Here is a 19,198-nt window from a genome sequence, read left to right as displayed (position 1 = left end):
TATTGTCTAGTAATGATGATATATCTAGTGATGATGATGTATCATCAAACCATGATGAGGACATTGAGGGTAATGTCGAAGAGCATAACCAACAAGAAGGCAGGATTTCAAGTGATCCAATAACATACTCACGTAGAAACCAAGACACCTTTAGAAGTGCTATTGATCAATATAGTGAACTTGTTCCTGTTCTCGATCACCGTAGATCTGAGAGGAATAGGAGACCTCCAACTCGTTTTGTCTCATTTGATTCATTTTCACCCCGATATAGGGCTTGTCTTAGTGCCATTCATTCTTATTTTGAACCTAGAAATTTTGAAGAAGCTAAAAAATGTATAGAATGGCAAGAAGCTATGCAAAATGAACTTAATGCTCTTAAAAAGGCTGAAACTTGGGATTTCGAAACTCTACCCATAGGAAAGAAAACTATAGGTTGTCGATGGGTTTTTAAGGTTAAAACTAAGAGTAACGGATCCCTTGAAAGGTATAAAGCTCGCTTAGTTGCAAAAGGATATGGGCAAGAGTATGAAATTGATTATGAAGAAACTTTTGCTCCTGTAGCCCGAATGGTTACAGTTAGATGTCTTATCACTATTGCATTTATTAAAAATTGGAATATTTTTCAAATGGATGTAAAAAATGCTTTTTTAAATGGTGAGCTTAACGAAGAAGTGTATATGGATGCTCCACCAGGCATGGAGATCCCTAAAGATAAAGTTCTTCATCTTCGAAAGGCCCTTTATGGTTTGAAACAGGCCCCCAAAGCTTGGTATGACAGATTTACCAGTGTAATGCTGGAAAATGGTTTCTCCTCCTGTTATACTGACACTGCTCTATTTACTAGAAAATCTAAGGCAGGGATTGTAATATTGTTACTATATGTTGATGACATGTTAATTACAGGTGATGATGTTCAAGGAGTCAAGGGTATTAAGTCCGCCTTGACTTCAAAATTTGAGATGTCAGACTTGGGTTTTCTGACATATTTTCTTGGAATTGAGGTTGCTTATTCGCAACGTGGTTATTTTCTATCTCAGTCTAAGCTTGCTTGTGAGATTATTGACAGATCAGGGATTTCTGATGACAAAGTATGCGAAACTCCTGAAGTTGTGGGAGCAAAAATGAAGATTGACGACGGTGTTCCTCTAACGGATCCTACTCCTTACAGGCAGTTGGTAGGCTCTTTAATGTATCTTAGCATTACTCGACCCGATTTGTCACATGCTATACACATCGCCAGCCAATTTCAGCATGCTCCTACAACCGTTCATATGAGTGCTGTGCTTCGCATCATCAAATATTTAAAGGGAACGGTGAATAAGGGAGTATTCCTATCTTCTTCTTCTGAATTAAAATTGCTTGCTTATACTGACTCAGATTGGGGAGGTGACCCTAGTAACCGTCACTCCACCACTGGTTTTTGTATTTTCTTAGGAGAATCGTTGATCTCGTGGCGATGTAAGAAGCAACAGAAGGTATCCTTATCATCCACTGAAGCCGAATACAGAGCCATGGCATCCACTACCATGGAAATTGTATGGATTCGACGCCTCTTGGAAGATATGGGAGTGCCTATCAGAGAACCAACTAAGTTGTGCTGCGACAATAAAAGTGCAATCTATATTGCCAAAAACCACACCTTTCATGAGCGAACAAAGCATATTGAGATGGACTGCCATTATGTCAGGGAAGAATACTTGAAGAAGGTCATTGATTTACCATACGTGACGTCTGAATATCAACTTGCGGACTTCTTCACAAAAGCTCTTTGTTCGCCTAGATTTCATTTCCTCCTTGACAAACTTGCGGTTATCACACCGTAAGTTTGAGGGGGGGTGTTAAAATGTATACACAAAAGCATTATTGTAAGTATAAATATATATACTTATATACATAGAGATACATATACATATATTATATGTATACGTATCTCTATATATAAGTATATATATTTATACATTTTTCTCTTTTTACCCGATAAGGGTATTTTTGTCTTTCCACATTTTGCGCATATCCCATTTGGAATATGCTGTACTTTTTTTTCCCTTTTCTTTTTATTTTTTGTAATTCTTTTTTTCTTTTATTTTTGCCTTTTTGCACATTCAAAAAGGGGCATTGGGGGTCTCCCCAATAGAGTCGTTGGGGAGCCCCCAACGGTCACAATTGTGACCGTTGGGAGCTCCCCAACGACTCCTTTGGGGAGCCCCCTCTTGCCCTCTTCTTTCTTGTATAAATAGGGGTGTTCCCCCTTGTTGTAAGATAAGCTTGAGAGTCTCAAGCATTTGCTTTTATATATTGAAATACATGCATTATTGCATGTTTATTATTTACACTTTTTGTGTATTTTGTTCAAGTGTTGTGAGAGTGCTTTCGTGCACTTCTTTTATAAGGTTTTTATGCTTGTTTATGTATTGTCTCTTCGTAGACAATTTCACATGGTATCAGAGCTCGGTTGGTGATTGGAGATCGTGAGATCCACCTTTGTTCGAGTGCCTCGAAAACCGTGCCTTCTGATTTTTTGAGATTGAAGTGGTGGATCTTGCTTCTCAAATATTTTAGAAGGATCTTGTGCTAAGAAGAAGTTGAAACATCGTATTGGTACGTCTTTTTTCTTCTTCTCTCTACGTCTTAATGGGTGAGAAAGAGTCTCACTTTGCCCTTGGCTTCAAGTTGAATGGGTCCAACTATCATATTTGGGCCGGGAATATGGAGGCCCACATAAAAGGAAAAGGATTGTGGGGTTATGTGCAAGGAACAATTCCGGAACCGGAACCCAAGATAACCATAATGGACGGAAGTGAAATCAAGATTCTTGAGGGAGAGGAAAGGATCAAAGCTCTTGAAGAATACTCAAAGAAACACGACGAATGGGAAATGAAGAATTTCAAGATTCTTTCTTGGTTCTTCGCATCCGTCGAAACGAAGATTAATGCCAACATTATCAAATTCAAAAAGGCATCGGAAGCTTGGCATTATCTCGAGAAGATGTATACATCAAGAGACCTATCTCATAAGTATTACCTTCAAAAGAAGGCCCTCTCCCTTACTCAAGGTGAAATGTCTATTAGGGAATATTTTGCCGATCTTTCCTCTATTTGGGATGAGCTCTCTATGCTTGAACCAAAATGGAGTGGAGAGGCAATTGAACTCCGCCACAAGCAACTTGAAGAAGATAGTTTCTTCAATTTTTTGAATGGGTTGAGACCGGAATTTGAGCAAATAAGGTCATCACTTCTATCCTCATTTACTCCTCCCTCTCTTGAAGATGTTCTCACCAAATTAAGTGGTGAGGAGACTCGTATGAATTTATGTAAACAAGGACCAAGTGTTCTTATGGTTCCTTGTAATTATGAAGAAAATAATGAGGTTAATGCTGTATCAAGACCCGGAAATAATGTAAAAACCTATCGTCCTCCTCACTTTAAATTCCAAAATCAAGGAGGAGATGGTGGACAAAGAGGGAAGCGGGACTATAGCAAGACTATATGTCACTTTTGTAAAGAACCGGGGCATATCAAGCCGGTATGTCCCAAATGGAAGAAGCTCCTTGCTATGGCCACCACCGGCGCACCACAAAAGGAAGAGGCATCATCAAGTGGGTCACTCTCGTTGAACCAAATAATGGAAGCCCTTCAACCTCTTCTCAAGGGAGCTACATCCGGTGCCGCCGTGTCTACTTCTTCCATTCCAGGTAAAGTCCCTTGGCTTTTGGACTCAGGTGCATCCTTTCATATGTCCCCAAACATGTTTTCACTTTCCGATTATTCAAAAAATGCTTCTCCATCCTTTGTTTCCACTGCGGATGGAACTTCTCTTGAAATTAAAGGAATAGGTAATTTTGAAACTCAAGATTTTTTTATTCCAAAAATTAGATTTATACCTAAACTTAATTTAAATCTTCTTTCTGTTTCTCAACTCTCGGATCATGGTTGTGATATTAAATTTTCATGTGATAAATGTTTAATACAGGATCGCCTGTCCGGGAAATTGATTGGGGAAGGCTTTAGAAAAGGCGATTTATACTACATGGAATCTCTTCGAGTTCCAAAATCTTTTTGTAATGTTGCCCGAAACAAAGATATAAACATATGGCACAAAAGACTTGGTCATCCTAATATCACCAAGTTGTCTTACTTACATTTTGCAAAAGACCTATGTAAAAGTTCATTTTCTTGTAATGACTGTATTCTCGGAAAAATGAAAAGTTTACCTTTTGAGCAAAGAACTATGTTCTCATCAAAACCCTTTGAAATTGTTCATTCCGATGTTTGGGGACCGGCACCTGTTGTCTCAAAAGGAGGTTTTTCTTATTATGTTATTTTTGTGGATGATTTCTCTAGATATTCATGGATCTTTTTTCTTAAATTCAAACATGAAGTCTTTTCATGCTTTAGAACTTTCCATTTGATGATCAATTTAATAGTAACATAAAGATTTTTAGAAGTGATTCTGGAGGAGAATATCTCTCCAACCAATTTAAAATATATCTTGAAGATCAAGGAATCATTCACCAAAGATCTTGTCCTAAAACCCCCCAACAGAATGGGTTGGCCGAAAGAAAACATAGACATATTATTGAGACCACTAGAACCCTTCTTATTTCCCAGAACATACCAAAAATTTTTTGGGCTGAAGCTGCTCTTGCTTCTGTTTATCTGATAAATCGTTTGCCTTCTAGATTATTAGGAAAAATATCCCCTTTTGAGATTTTATATAAACTTGAACCAGATTATAATAGGTTACGAGTCTTCGGGTGTAAGTGTTTCATACTTACGGATAAGAATGACAAACTCTCTCCCAAGGCTATCCCCTGCGCTTTTCTTGGCTATTCTGAAACTCAAAAGGGATTTCGGTGTTATGATCTTCGAGAAGATAAGTTATATGTCTCTAGAAATGTAACTTTTTTGGAAAATGAAAGTGGATTTGAAAAAAATATTTCGCAACAAGAAAATTTTGATTATTCCTTCCTTTTTGACTTATTGTCTAGTAATGATGATATATCTAGTGATGATGATGTATCATCAAACCATGATGAGGACATTGAGGGTAATGTCGAAGAGCATAACCAACAAGAAGGCAGGATTTCAAGTGATCCAATAACATACTCACGTAGAAACCAAGACACCTTTAGAAGTGCTATTGATCAATATAGTGAACTTGTTCCTGTTCTCGATCACCGTAGATCTGAGAGGAATAGGAGACCTCCAACTCGTTTTGTCTCATTTGATTCATTTTCACCCCGATATAGGGCTTGTCTTAGTGCCATTCATTCTTATTTTGAACCTAGAAATTTTGAAGAAGCTAAAAAATGTATAGAATGGCAAGAAGCTATGCAAAATGAACTTAATGCTCTTAAAAGGGCTGAAACTTGGGATTTCGAAACTCTACCCATAGGAAAGAAAACTATAGGTTGTCGATGGGTTTTTAAGGTTAAAACTAAGAGTAACGGATCCCTTGAAAGGTATAAAGCTCGCTTAGTTGCAAAAGGATATGGGCAAGAGTATGGAATTGATTATGAAGAAACTTTTGCTCCTGTAGCCCGAATGGTTACAGTTAGATGTCTTATCACTATTGCATCTATTAAAAATTGGAATATTTTTCAAATGGATGTAAAAAATGCTTTTTTAAATTGTGATCTTAACGAAGAAGTGTATATGGATGCTCCACCAGGCATGGAGATCCCTAAAGATAAAGTTCTTCATCTTCGAAAGGCCCTTTATGGTTTGAAACAGGCCCCCAAAGCTTGGTATGACAGATTTACCAGTGTAATGCTGGAAAATGGTTTCTCCTCCTGTTATACTGACACTGCTCTATTTACTAGAAAATCTAAGGCAGGGATTGTAATATTGTTACTATATGTTGATGACATGTTAATTACAGGTGATGATGTTCAAGGAGTCAAGGGTATTAAGTCCGCCTTGACTTCAAAATTTGAGATGTCAGACTTGGGTTTTCTGACATATTTTCTTGGAATTGAGGTTGCTTATTCGCAACGTGGTTATTTTCTATCTCAGTCTAAGCTTGCTTGTGAGATTATTGACAGATCAGGGATTTCTGATGACAAAGTATGCGAAACTCCTGAAGTTGTGGGAGCAAAAATGAAGATTGACGACGGTGTTCCTCTAACGGATCCTACTCCTTACAGGCAGTTGGTAGGCTCTTTAATGTATCTTAGCATTACTCGACCCGATTTGTCACATGCTATACACATCGCCAGCCAATTTCAGCATGCTCCTACAACCGTTCATATGAGTGCTGTGCTTCGCATCATCAGATATTTAAAGGGAACGGTGAATAAGGGAGTATTCCTATCTTCTTCTTCTGAATTAAAATTGCTTGCTTATACTGACTCAGATTGGGGAGGTGACCCTAGTAACCGTCACTCCACCACTGGTTTTTGTATTTTCTTAGGAGAATCGTTGATCTCGTGGCGATGTAAGAAGCAACAGAAGGTATCCTTATCATCCACTGAAGCCGAATACAGAGCCATGGCATCCACTACCATGGAAATTGTATGGATTCGACGCCTCTTGGAAGATATGGGAGTGCCTATCAGAGAACCAACTAAGTTGTGCTGCGACAATAAAAGTGCAATCTATATTGCCAAAAACCACACCTTTCATGAGCGAACAAAGCATATTGAGATGGACTGCCATTATGTCAGGGAAGAATACTTGAAGAAGGTCATTGATTTACCATACGTGACGTCTGAATATCAACTTGCGGACTTCTTCACAAAAGCTCTTTGTTCGCCTAGATTTCATTTCCTCCTTGACAAACTTGCGGTTATCACACCGTAAGTTTGAGGGGGGGTGTTAAAATGTATACACAAAAGCATTATTGTAAGTATAAATATATATACTTATATACATAGAGATACATATACATATATTATATGTATACGTATCTCTATATATAAGTATATATATTTATACATTTTTCTCTTTTTACCCGATAAGGGTATTTTTGTCTTTCCACATTTTGCGCATATCCCATTTGGAATATGCTGTACTTTTTTTTCCCTTTTCTTTTTATTTTTTGTAATTCTTTTTTTCTTTTATTTTTGCCTTTTTGCACATTCAAAAAGGGGCATTGGGGGTCTCCCCAATAGAGTCGTTGGGGAGCCCCCAACGGTCACAATTGTGACCGTTGGGAGCTCCCCAACGACTCCTTTGGGGAGCCCCCTCTTGCCCTCTTCTTTCTTGTATAAATAGGGGTGTTCCCCCTTGTTGTAAGATAAGCTTGAGAGTCTCAAGCATTTGCTTTTATATATTGAAATACATGCATTATTGCATGTTTATTATTTACACTTTTTGTGTATTTTGTTCAAGTGTTGTGAGAGTGCTTTCGTGCACTTCTTTTATAAGGTTTTTATGCTTGTTTATGTATTGTCTCTTCGTAGACAATTTCACATGGTATCAGAGCTCGGTTGGTGATTGGAGATCGTGAGATCCACCTTTGTTCGAGTGCCTCGAAAACCGTGCCTTCTGATTTTTTGAGATTGAAGTGGTGGATCTTGCTTCTCAAATATTTTAGAAGGATCTTGTGCTAAGAAGAAGTTGAAACATCGTATTGGTACGTCTTTTTTCTTCTTCTCTCTACGTCTTAATGGGTGAGAAAGAGTCTCACTTTGCCCTTGGCTTCAAGTTGAATGGGTCCAACTATCATATTTGGGCCGGGAATATGGAGGCCCACATAAAAGGAAAAGGATTGTGGGGTTATGTGCAAGGAACAATTCCGGAACCGGAACCCAAGATAACCATAATGGACGGAAGTGAAATCAAGATTCTTGAGGGAGAGGAAAGGATCAAAGCTCTTGAAGAATACTCAAAGAAACACGACGAATGGGAAATGAAGAATTTCAAGATTCTTTCTTGGTTCTTCGCATCCGTCGAAACGAAGATTAATGCCAACATTATCAAATTCAAAAAGGCATCGGAAGCTTGGCATTATCTCGAGAAGATGTATACATCAAGAGACCTATCTCATAAGTATTACCTTCAAAAGAAGGCCCTCTCCCTTACTCAAGGTGAAATGTCTATTAGGGAATATTTTGCCGATCTTTCCTCTATTTGGGATGAGCTCTCTATGCTTGAACCAAAATGGAGTGGAGAGGCAATTGAACTCCGCCACAAGCAACTTGAAGAAGATAGTTTCTTCAATTTTTTGAATGGGTTGAGACCGGAATTTGAGCAAATAAGGTCATCACTTCTATCCTCATTTACTCCTCCCTCTCTTGAAGATGTTCTCACCAAATTAAGTGGTGAGGAGACTCGTATGAATTTATGTAAACAAGGACCAAGTGTTCTTATGGTTCCTTGTAATTATGAAGAAAATAATGAGGTTAATGCTGTATCAAGACCCGGAAATAATGTAAAAACCTATCGTCCTCCTCACTTTAAATTCCAAAATCAAGGAGGAGATGGTGGACAAAGAGGGAAGCGGGACTATAGCAAGACTATATGTCACTTTTGTAAAGAACCGGGGCATATCAAGCCGGTATGTCCCAAATGGAAGAAGCTCCTTGCTATGGCCACCACCGGCGCACCACAAAAGGAAGAGGCATCATCAAGTGGGTCACTCTCGTTGAACCAAATAATGGAAGCCCTTCAACCTCTTCTCAAGGGAGCTACATCCGGTGCCGCCGTGTCTACTTCTTCCATTCCAGGTAAAGTCCCTTGGCTTTTGGACTCAGGTGCATCCTTTCATATGTCCCCAAACATGTTTTCACTTTCCGATTATTCAAAAAATGCTTCTCCATCCTTTGTTTCCACTGCGGATGGAACTTCTCTTGAAATTAAAGGAATAGGTAATTTTGAAACTCAAGATTTTTTTATTCCAAAAATTAGATTTATACCTAAACTTAATTTAAATCTTCTTTCTGTTTCTCAACTCTCGGATCATGGTTGTGATATTAAATTTTCATGTGATAAATGTTTAATACAGGATCGCCTGTCCGGGAAATTGATTGGGGAAGGCTTTAGAAAAGGCGATTTATACTACATGGAATCTCTTCGAGTTCCAAAATCTTTTTGTAATGTTGCCCGAAACAAAGATATAAACATATGGCACAAAAGACTTGGTCATCCTAATATCACCAAGTTGTCTTACTTACATTTTGCAAAAGACCTATGTAAAAGTTCATTTTCTTGTAATGACTGTATTCTCGGAAAAATGAAAAGTTTACCTTTTGAGCAAAGAACTATGTTCTCATCAAAACCCTTTGAAATTGTTCATTCCGATGTTTGGGGACCGGCACCTGTTGTCTCAAAAGGAGGTTTTTCTTATTATGTTATTTTTGTGGATGATTTCTCTAGATATTCATGGATCTTTTTTCTTAAATTCAAACATGAAGTCTTTTCATGCTTTAGAACTTTCCATTTGATGATCAATTTAATAGTAACATAAAGATTTTTAGAAGTGATTCTGGAGGAGAATATCTCTCCAACCAATTTAAAATATATCTTGAAGATCAAGGAATCATTCACCAAAGATCTTGTCCTAAAACCCCCCAACAGAATGGGTTGGCCGAAAGAAAACATAGACATATTATTGAGACCACTAGAACCCTTCTTATTTCCCAGAACATACCAAAAAATTTTTGGGCTGAAGCTGCTCTTGCTTCTGTTTATCTGATAAATCGTTTGCCTTCTAGATTATTAGGAAAAATATCCCCTTTTGAGATTTTATATAAACTTGAACCAGATTATAATAGGTTACGAGTCTTCGGGTGTAAGTGTTTCATACTTACGGATAAGAATGACAAACTCTCTCCCAAGGCTATCCCCTGCGCTTTTCTTGGCTATTCTGAAACTCAAAAGGGATTTCGGTGTTATGATCTTCGAGAAGATAAGTTATATGTCTCTAGAAATGTAACTTTTTTGGAAAATGAAAGTGGATTTGAAAAAAATATTTCGCAACAAGAAAATTTTGATTATTCCTTCCTTTTTGACTTATTGTCTAGTAATGATGATATATCTAGTGATGATGATGTATCATCAAACCATGATGAGGACATTGAGGGTAATGTCGAAGAGCATAACCAACAAGAAGGCAGGATTTCAAGTGATCCAATAACATACTCACGTAGAAACCAAGACACCTTTAGAAGTGCTATTGATCAATATAGTGAACTTGTTCCTGTTCTCGATCACCGTAGATCTGAGAGGAATAGGAGACCTCCAACTCGTTTTGTCTCATTTGATTCATTTTCACCCCGATATAGGGCTTGTCTTAGTGCCATTCATTCTTATTTTGAACCTAGAAATTTTGAAGAAGCTAAAAAATGTATAGAATGGCAAGAAGCTATGCAAAATGAACTTAATGCTCTTAAAAGGGCTGAAACTTGGGATTTCGAAACTCTACCCATAGGAAAGAAAACTATAGGTTGTCGATGGGTTTTTAAGGTTAAAACTAAGAGTAACGGATCCCTTGAAAGGTATAAAGCTCGCTTAGTTGCAAAAGGATATGGGCAAGAGTATGGAATTGATTATGAAGAAACTTTTGCTCCTGTAGCCCGAATGGTTACAGTTAGATGTCTTATCACTATTGCATCTATTAAAAATTGGAATATTTTTCAAATGGATGTAAAAAATGCTTTTTTAAATTGTGATCTTAACGAAGAAGTGTATATGGATGCTCCACCAGGCATGGAGATCCCTAAAGATAAAGTTCTTCATCTTCGAAAGGCCCTTTATGGTTTGAAACAGGCCCCCAAAGCTTGGTATGACAGATTTACCAGTGTAATGCTGGAAAATGGTTTCTCCTCCTGTTATACTGACACTGCTCTATTTACTAGAAAATCTAAGGCAGGGATTGTAATATTGTTACTATATGTTGATGACATGTTAATTACAGGTGATGATGTTCAAGGAGTCAAGGGTATTAAGTCCGCCTTGACTTCAAAATTTGAGATGTCAGACTTGGGTTTTCTGACATATTTTCTTGGAATTGAGGTTGCTTATTCGCAACGTGGTTATTTTCTATCTCAGTCTAAGCTTGCTTGTGAGATTATTGACAGATCAGGGATTTCTGATGACAAAGTATGCGAAACTCCTGAAGTTGTGGGAGCAAAAATGAAGATTGACGATGGTGTTCCTCTAACGGATCCTACTCCTTACAGGCAGTTGGTAGGCTCTTTAATGTATCTTAGCATTACTCGACCCGATTTGTCACATGCTATACACATCGCCAGCCAATTTCAGCATGCTCCTACAACCGTTCATATGAGTGTTGTGCTTCGCATCATCAGATATTTAAAGGGAACGGTGAATAAGGGAGTATTCCTATCTTCTTCTTCTGAATTAAAATTGCTTGCTTATACTGACTCAGATTGGGGAGGTGACCCTAGTAACCGTCACTCCACCACTGGTTTTTGTATTTTCTTAGGAGAATCGTTGATCTCGTGGCGATGTAAGAAGCAACAGAAGGTATCCTTATCATCCACTGAAGCCGAATACAGAGCCATGGCATCCACTACCATGGAAATTGTATGGATTCGACGCCTCTTGGAAGATATGGGAGTGCCTATCAGAGAACCAACTAAGTTGTGCTGCGACAATAAAAGTGCAATCTATATTGCCAAAAACCACACCTTTCATGAGCGAACAAAGCATATTGAGATGGACTGCCATTATGTCAGGGAAGAATACTTGAAGAAGGTCATTGATTTACCTTACGTGACGTCTGAATATCAACTTGCGGACTTCTTCACAAAAGCTCTTTGTTCGCCTAGATTTCATTTCCTCCTTGACAAACTTGCGGTTATCACACCGTAAGTTTGAGGGGGGGTGTTAAAATGTATACACAAAAGCATTATTGTAAGTATAAATATATATACTTATATACATAGAGATACATATACATATATTATATGTATACGTATCTCTATATATAAGTATATATATTTATACATTTTTCTCTTTTTACCCGATAAGGGTATTTTTGTCTTTCCACATTTTGCGCATATCCCATTTGGAATATGCTGTACTTTTTTTTCCCTTTTCTTTTTATTTTTTGTAATTCTTTTTTTCTTTTATTTTTGCCTTTTTGCACATTCAAAAAGGGGCATTGGGGGTCTCCCCAATAGAGTCGTTGGGGAGCCCCCAACGGTCACAATTGTGACCGTTGGGAGCTCCCCAACGACTCCTTTGGGGAGCCCCCTCTTGCCCTCTTCTTTCTTGTATAAATAGGGGTGTTCCCCCTTGTTGTAAGATAAGCTTGAGAGTCTCAAGCATTTGCTTTTATATATTGAAATACATGCATTATTGCATGTTTATTATTTACACTTTTTGTGTATTTTGTTAAGTGTTGTGAGAGTGCTTTCGTGCACTTCTTTTATAAGGTTTTTATGCTTGTTTATGTATTGTCTCTTCGTAGACAATTTCACAGTGATCCCCATCTTGCTTTATCAAAAAGAATATTCCTTCTTTTCAAAGGCTCAAACAAATCGTCATAGGAAATTTGATCCTTAGATAAACCTCCCTCCCCTTTTCATTTACATTTTGAATCTTCTATCTTTTTCACAAGATTTTATTTTTGCTACCTCATGTGTGACCATTTTTTTCCTTTTTGTAGATTTTTTGAGTTTTGGGATATATTACTGATAAAATCTTGGTTATGGAAAAGGGGACAGTAGGAAAGAGAATAGATTGAAGATGGAAAATAGAAAAATCATATCAAGCTGGTTTAAAGCAGATAGGAAAAAAGGAATAAATTGCAAAGCTAAAGAATCTTCAACATCATCAAGAAAATTTACAAAAGGTCCTATTGAGAAAGGCTAGAAGGTTTTGATTTTAGTTTGTCTAATTCGGGAAGAAATTATATCCTATAAAAATCATTGTGGATAGTCTTGGGAAGCAAAATATTAGGTGTTTCATAATCACTCATCCATTGTTGTTTCCAAATTATTTTCTGATTCTCTAACTTCAGCAAAATTACTTCAACATCCCAAGCCTCTTCATGCATCCCTCCTACAGCTCCACACCATCTCTAGCTTGGTCCCAAATTACTTGAGAGTTGAGACCGACTTACCATCCTCAAATTGTAGGAAAAGCCTCCATTGTTTGGGGGATTGACAGAAAGAACGTATGAATTATGGGGTTGAGGTGAATTATGGGGTTAACTGGTGAATGTGGATTAAGTACTTAGCGCCATCTTTAGATGCCACCTGTTCATTACCTTGGAGTTGGACCTCATACACATTAAGATTACCTGCAATCAATGCATTGGTTGGAAGTTGATAATTGGATCAGCAAGATGGCAGGAACATGAACTACTAGGTAGATCTATTTACTCATTTCATGCCTATGAGGTTTGTATTATGATATCTTCCTGTGTTGCATGGCTAATCTTTGCTATTCATTATAAAATGATTTCTCACAGAGAAGTGTCATTTGGGTGGTAAATAAGCATGTCTAGGGCTAAATTAATTGATCAGACAACATTCTGGACCTAGTATTCCCTTGCAATTAGTGCCTAGAAGTTATTGGATTTCAAGATAGGCTTGTTAAAAGATATTTTCACTTTGGCTTCCTTTAGGAAAAAATGTTTGGGTGATCTCTCTTTGTAGACTAAACTGGTTGGATGATTTCTCTTTGTAGACTGATGAAGCTCCAACAGGATTGAAATTCTCTTCTCTAAGGGCACAAAACACATTCTGTGTCTGTGGGTTTAGGAAGACCCAAAGATTAAAATCTAGTTCTTGCCTTTAGGATATATTAAGTGTGATCTGATTGTCATTTTGGTAATCAATCAGATCCAATAGGCCATATAATCCAAATTCTGAAAGATGCACAATGAACAGCCTAAATTGCATAATTATAACCAACCCTGTCTTGTAGCCATCTACAATTGCTGGATCTCGCTGTTCTTGTTTGGATCTACCTAACCCAAGGCCTATGCATGAAATGTTGCTTGGAATTCATGATGATGATCCTAGTGTATTGGGGTCAATAGACACTTGGCCATTCACGAATCTCTATGGGAACCATTTCTTAGAAATTATAATCTGTAAAGAAACTCATCATCTTGAAAAGATTTCCTTGATTTTTGTGTCCAACATGAAACATTACAGATAATACTGTTAAGAAGTTGTACATGTGTACATATATATAAATATGCATACACTATACACATATGTATATATATATATATGTATTATGTTGAGAATGTATCTAGGTATTTTTGTACCTTTTTATTTTTTATTTTTTGTCTTGGGACTTTTGCTCATTAGGCCAACGAGCTCCCCAACAGCTAGTAGGCCTATCTCTAGCCCTTCTCACTCGTATATATATGGGACTTTGAAGTCCCTATTTCTTATGCATTTTGTTATGCACATTCCATCAATAAAATATATATTATTTTTATTGAGTGTGTGCCTTTGTGCATGTTGAGAGTTTTCCCTTTGTGAATTGTGTTGTGCTATTGCCCTTGTAGGCATCTTCTTTGATCTTTTGATGTATCATTACAGACCCTTGGAAAGGTTTCCTTGATATTTTGTATCCAACACGAAACATTGCAGATAAAGTTCAGCATATACTGGGGTTGTACTTGATATCCTGAGAAAATTTTACTTTGTTCTAAATAATGTCATTTCCTTGCCATTTTTATGGGATGAACTGGTAGGATCTTATGCTGTGAACTGTAATGAGGAAGGTTGTTTATATCTACTAGTAAACAACCAGAGTATATACCATGTTTCCTGGTACTATATTTTAGACAAACATGTGTTTGTGCCAAAAACTTCTTGAGATTTTACGATCAATTACCTTAGCTTTAAAGATACTCTTTCCTTTAGAGGTAGGACAAAATGTCCTCTTTCCTGTTCAGGCCATATTATTGTATTTTTTTTCTATACTTGCACATACCTATTTATTAGTCTATTTGCTTATGTTGTTAGCTACTTCCCCCCCCACCCCATTGCAGTTGCGAGCCTTTGAAGAAAAAATAGAAGGTTTAAGTAGAGAACGGGATCAACTATTGAAGCAAAGAGATTCTGCCCTCCAAGAAGCACATTTTTGGCGCTCTGAGCTCGCAAAAGCCAGAGAACGTGTTGTTATATTAGAAGCAGCTGTAGTCAGAGCTGATGAGAGAGTCAGAGTTGCTGAGGCTGATGCTGAAGCCAAGGTCAAGGATGCCTTAGAAAAGGAGTTGGCTGCCATAAAAGATAAAGAAGATCTTGTTGCATATGTGAAACATTTGCAGTCACAAATTCAAAGGTCAGATTTCTAACTTTTTGTCTAATCTCGTTTTGCTGTTACCTGTTTTCTCCATACCTAGAAACATGCTTAATCCCCCTAATGTCAAGCTGGGTACATGGCTTCCAGATTCATACCCAAAACGTCATTGCTTTGAAAGTGCTAATCCTTTCAATTCTTGCATCTGATCCAAGACCCAACTTCAACTTCTGATGTATCTCTTGCAAACTAGAAATGAGATGTCTTTGCCATTTTCTTTGTCCTTTTTAATTGGCAAAGAATCTTGACCTGGTTAGTCTCCCAAAGTATAGGGCTAACTTATCCTTCCATTGGAAAACCCTTTGTTATATGAACTTATTGTTGCTGTTGATGCTTACTATTCATAAGTATAGGGCCAACTTATCCTTCCATGGGCAAACCCTTTGTTATATGAAATTATTGTTGTTGTTGATGCTGCCTTACTATTCATAAGTGTAGCATTCGGCCAGAAAATTGAACAGGAGTGTGTTAACATGTTAAATCCTCTCATTTTGTCTCTTCTGCTGCAACAATTTGACTGTGCACTTTTGCCTATGTGCCTTGCCTTTCATCTTTTTAATGGGGGGACATGGGATAAAAAAGAAAATACCGCTCAACATTGTGAGATGATCAAGAAAATTATGGGTTAACTTTATTTTTTCCAATTGACAAATGGAATTGATGAAGTTTAGAGTTCCATCTTATGGTTACATAATGGGACTGGGTGCAGCCAATTTATTTGTTTTTTCTTTAAATAAAGTTTGGAGCATTATTGAAGGTAGTATAAGCTATCGAAATTACAGTTGAATTGGAGACTGGAGAGCCATACTTGGTGATGTTTACATTCGATGTCTAAAAACCCATGATTTCTTTCTGTCTGCATTAGGATTTAAACTCAAAAACACTTGAACTTCAGTACAAGTTATGTTATTGTTCTTAGTTTGTATATCAAAAAGTTTATGGATAGAAATTCTAGTGTTGCCATATGATCTGCACTAAGCTTTCATAAGGATTCTCCATTAACAGTCTGCACTTGGCTTGCTGTTTTATTGGTGGAAGAGAGATGATCAAGCAAAATCTATCAATTACTAGCCCACTGTCTTGCAGGTTTCAGGCCCCAGTGGGCCAGAAAATCTGGTAGAGATGGAATAGTTAAGCCTCCTATCTTTGTGGCGGTGCCACTTGCCATGGCCAGAGCGCCTCATCATTTATATCTTAATCAATGGCTCTAAGACAGGGTGGTTAAGGTAAGCTTTAAACGTATGAACATTATGTATTTTGAGTGAGATTTCAGCATCTAAGAAGCTGGGAAGATGTAAATGTTCCATTGATAATGTTTGGGAGCCTGCCATGGCCAGAAACCTGCTGCACAGTGGGCTATGTGATCTAGTAAATTAATTGGTAGATTATCTGCTCATTTCTCGACGGAATCAACATAGTGATGAAAAGATTCTTATGCAGATTAGCCAAATAGTGCTTTACTGTGATAGATTATCAACATTTAGTATTAGTAGCTACAATTGTTGCATCTTCTTTAGCCTGCCCAGGAAGGCTCTGTTCACCAGCCTAGGGGGCAGCTTGTGAGGTTCCAAGCTGAAGGGACATACAAGTTTGATATCCATGATGTGTGATACTCGCTGCAAGGCTGAACCTGGGTGTATTCCCTGGTGGGCAAGGAGGCCTAGGGTTTTACTTTGATGAACACTGCAAATAGGACAATGGTCAACCAATAGTACCTTCCGGCTAGGGCTGGTAAACCAGCCGAACAAACCGAAGAGGGGCTGTTCGGGCTCGGCTCATATGGCTCGTTGTGAGCCGAGCCAAGCTCATCTTGTATGGGCCCAAGCCAAACGAGCTGAGTCCGAGTTGGCTCACCTAAATAAAAATTTATTTTTTTTGAAAGGGTTCATAGCGGGAATGGAACTCCCTAACTGTTACATGCAAGTAAGCCCAATCACCCAGTTGAGCTAACATGTTTTTTTGACATTTATAGTGCAATAAATTCTACATATGCTATCTAAACGAGCTTATATGAGCCAAGGTGAACACCCCTTGTTCATGTTCAACTCGGCTATGTATAACAAACGAGCTCATGTTCGGCTCGCCATCCAAACGAACGAGTTTGGGATGAGCCGAGCCACAAGTTTCTCGGTTAGTTTACCATTTACCAGCCCTACTGACAAACAGAAAGTTGCTTTCTCCTTGCCATGAAAAAAAAAATTGTTGCATCTTATTTAGCCATGTAATTTTATATTGTTAAGTTAGGATCATTCAGATTTTTTATACAGTTCCAGCATTTGATTTCAGCGTGTATATTCATTGTATTTGCGGATTAAAAGCATGTATTTCTGACACATAGGAAGCTATTATTAAATGGTAAAGAGCCGATATATACACAGGAATAGAGAAATTCTGGCACAACGTTTCTGCCATTTTCAGAATTTAGGCTGCCAATCATGTTGATGGAGTCAGGTTGTAATTGAGGATTTGATTAAGATCAAAGATACATGGCAGGCATTATTTCAATTACCGCTGTATTAGTTTATTCATCAAGAGTTTCTCTCTGCAGACAACCAAGCAATGTGGCACACGTCTTTGAAGAGAAAACAGAGTCCTGCTCGAATGCTGATACCACCCCTCCATTGACAAAGCATGTTGATTCATTGGAAGGCAATGTGGATAAAGAGTGTTTGAGTGTCTCTAAATCAATCCCAGTGGCAGTAGAAGAAGTTGAGTTCCGGGCAGTGGGTGAGAGTGAATGGAATGATTTTCAGGCACAAGGTGCAAGGATCGCTGATGTCAGGGAAATCTCCCCAGAAGCAGAAGGAAACAGCACAGATATTCCGGTTATCAACCCTGCAATGAATGGTAATAATCTTAGTGGGGGATCTTCTCAACCATGATTTGTTGTATCCATTGATAGCCCCTAACTATTATGAGATATATATCATTTGATTTCTAGTTCAATGAGCTCTCCTTGTGTTCGGATTGCCAGATTCAGTCATCTCATTGTATGGATAAGTTGTTATTTTAGTGAAATATTTATAGTGTGCTTTTACCTGTCATGTTTTTCTTGGAAAAATTATCTGCAAAGTTGTCTTGCATTGACAAAAATAGTTGAATGGTTTGTCAATCATTGAAAGATCATTAGTATGTGATTCACTTTCTGTATGGCATTAATTGAAATCATCTAGGAGCTGTTTAAAACTCATCATATTCTTGTTTTGAGGCAGTAATGACCTTACAAAAAATGATATGTTTCTCGAAAAGCCCTACAATTTTCGAAAATCCGTTTGATGTCTAAAATCACAAATGTCTCATTTTAAAAAGACTATTTTACCTTTGGCGTTGCGGACCTTATGAGGTTCGCGCGATATATCGGTATGCTCCCCACGTATCACAAACACTCACTTAAATGTAGATTCTCATGATTTTTTTTCAGACCTTGTGAAGTTTGCATAAGCAAATTTGTGAACTTCTTGCAAAACTGAAACCTAAAAACTTCACAAATATCGTACTAAATTTGCATATATAACATGGAATTCGTGAGATATAGTGCGAACCTCATGTGAATATATTGTAACATCGCAAATATTCTACTAAATTTGTGGGATATAATGCGATCTTCCTATGAACCTCAAGAAGTCTGCAAATTAAGTACTAACTTTGCAAATCATGTCATTGTGAATATGCTTGTTTTTAGATTTTCGTACAAGCATTAAATGCGAATTTCTTCCATGGTATAAAAAGTGATTGTCGCACCCTAGGGCCATTTTTGCATAAACTAGGTTTTTTTGTGGTTTTCAACGTACTTTCTTTTGACAATAATTTTTGGTGACTATTTTCGGTGAATCATTGATGACACTTCATTGACAGAAAATGAAAATTGAAAATGATCGTACTATACGTGTAATATCGCGTATTTTTGTACTTAATCATTTCATGAGATTTTCGAAAATTTGGTTAAGTCTAGGAGAAAAATA

At 37.6% G+C, this 19,198-nt stretch overlaps 1 protein-coding gene across 1 annotated transcript in view; it reads left to right on the top strand.

Moving 5' to 3' along the window:
• Nucleotides 1-18,391, top strand: part of SWAP70 (Pleckstrin homology (PH) domain-containing protein) — a 64,167-nt gene extending 45,776 nt beyond the window's left edge. Inside the window, exons 9-10 of the mRNA XM_089995292.1 lie at nt 14,926-15,218; nt 17,785-18,391. Of these exons, the coding sequence (XP_089851418.1) occupies nt 14,926-15,218; nt 17,785-18,118 (627 nt within the window). The 3' untranslated portion in view covers nt 18,119-18,391. The remainder of the gene's footprint in view (nt 1-14,925; nt 15,219-17,784) is intronic.
• Nucleotides 18,392-19,198: the final 807 nt, after the last annotated feature.

Source organism: Nuphar pumila, chromosome 2 (assembly GCF_984573655.1).
Source record: "Nuphar pumila chromosome 2, dmNupPumi1.hap1.1, whole genome shotgun sequence".
Lineage (NCBI taxonomy): Eukaryota > Viridiplantae > Streptophyta > Magnoliopsida > Nymphaeales > Nymphaeaceae > Nuphar > Nuphar pumila.
This window is presented reverse-complemented; position numbering and strand designations above follow the sequence as displayed.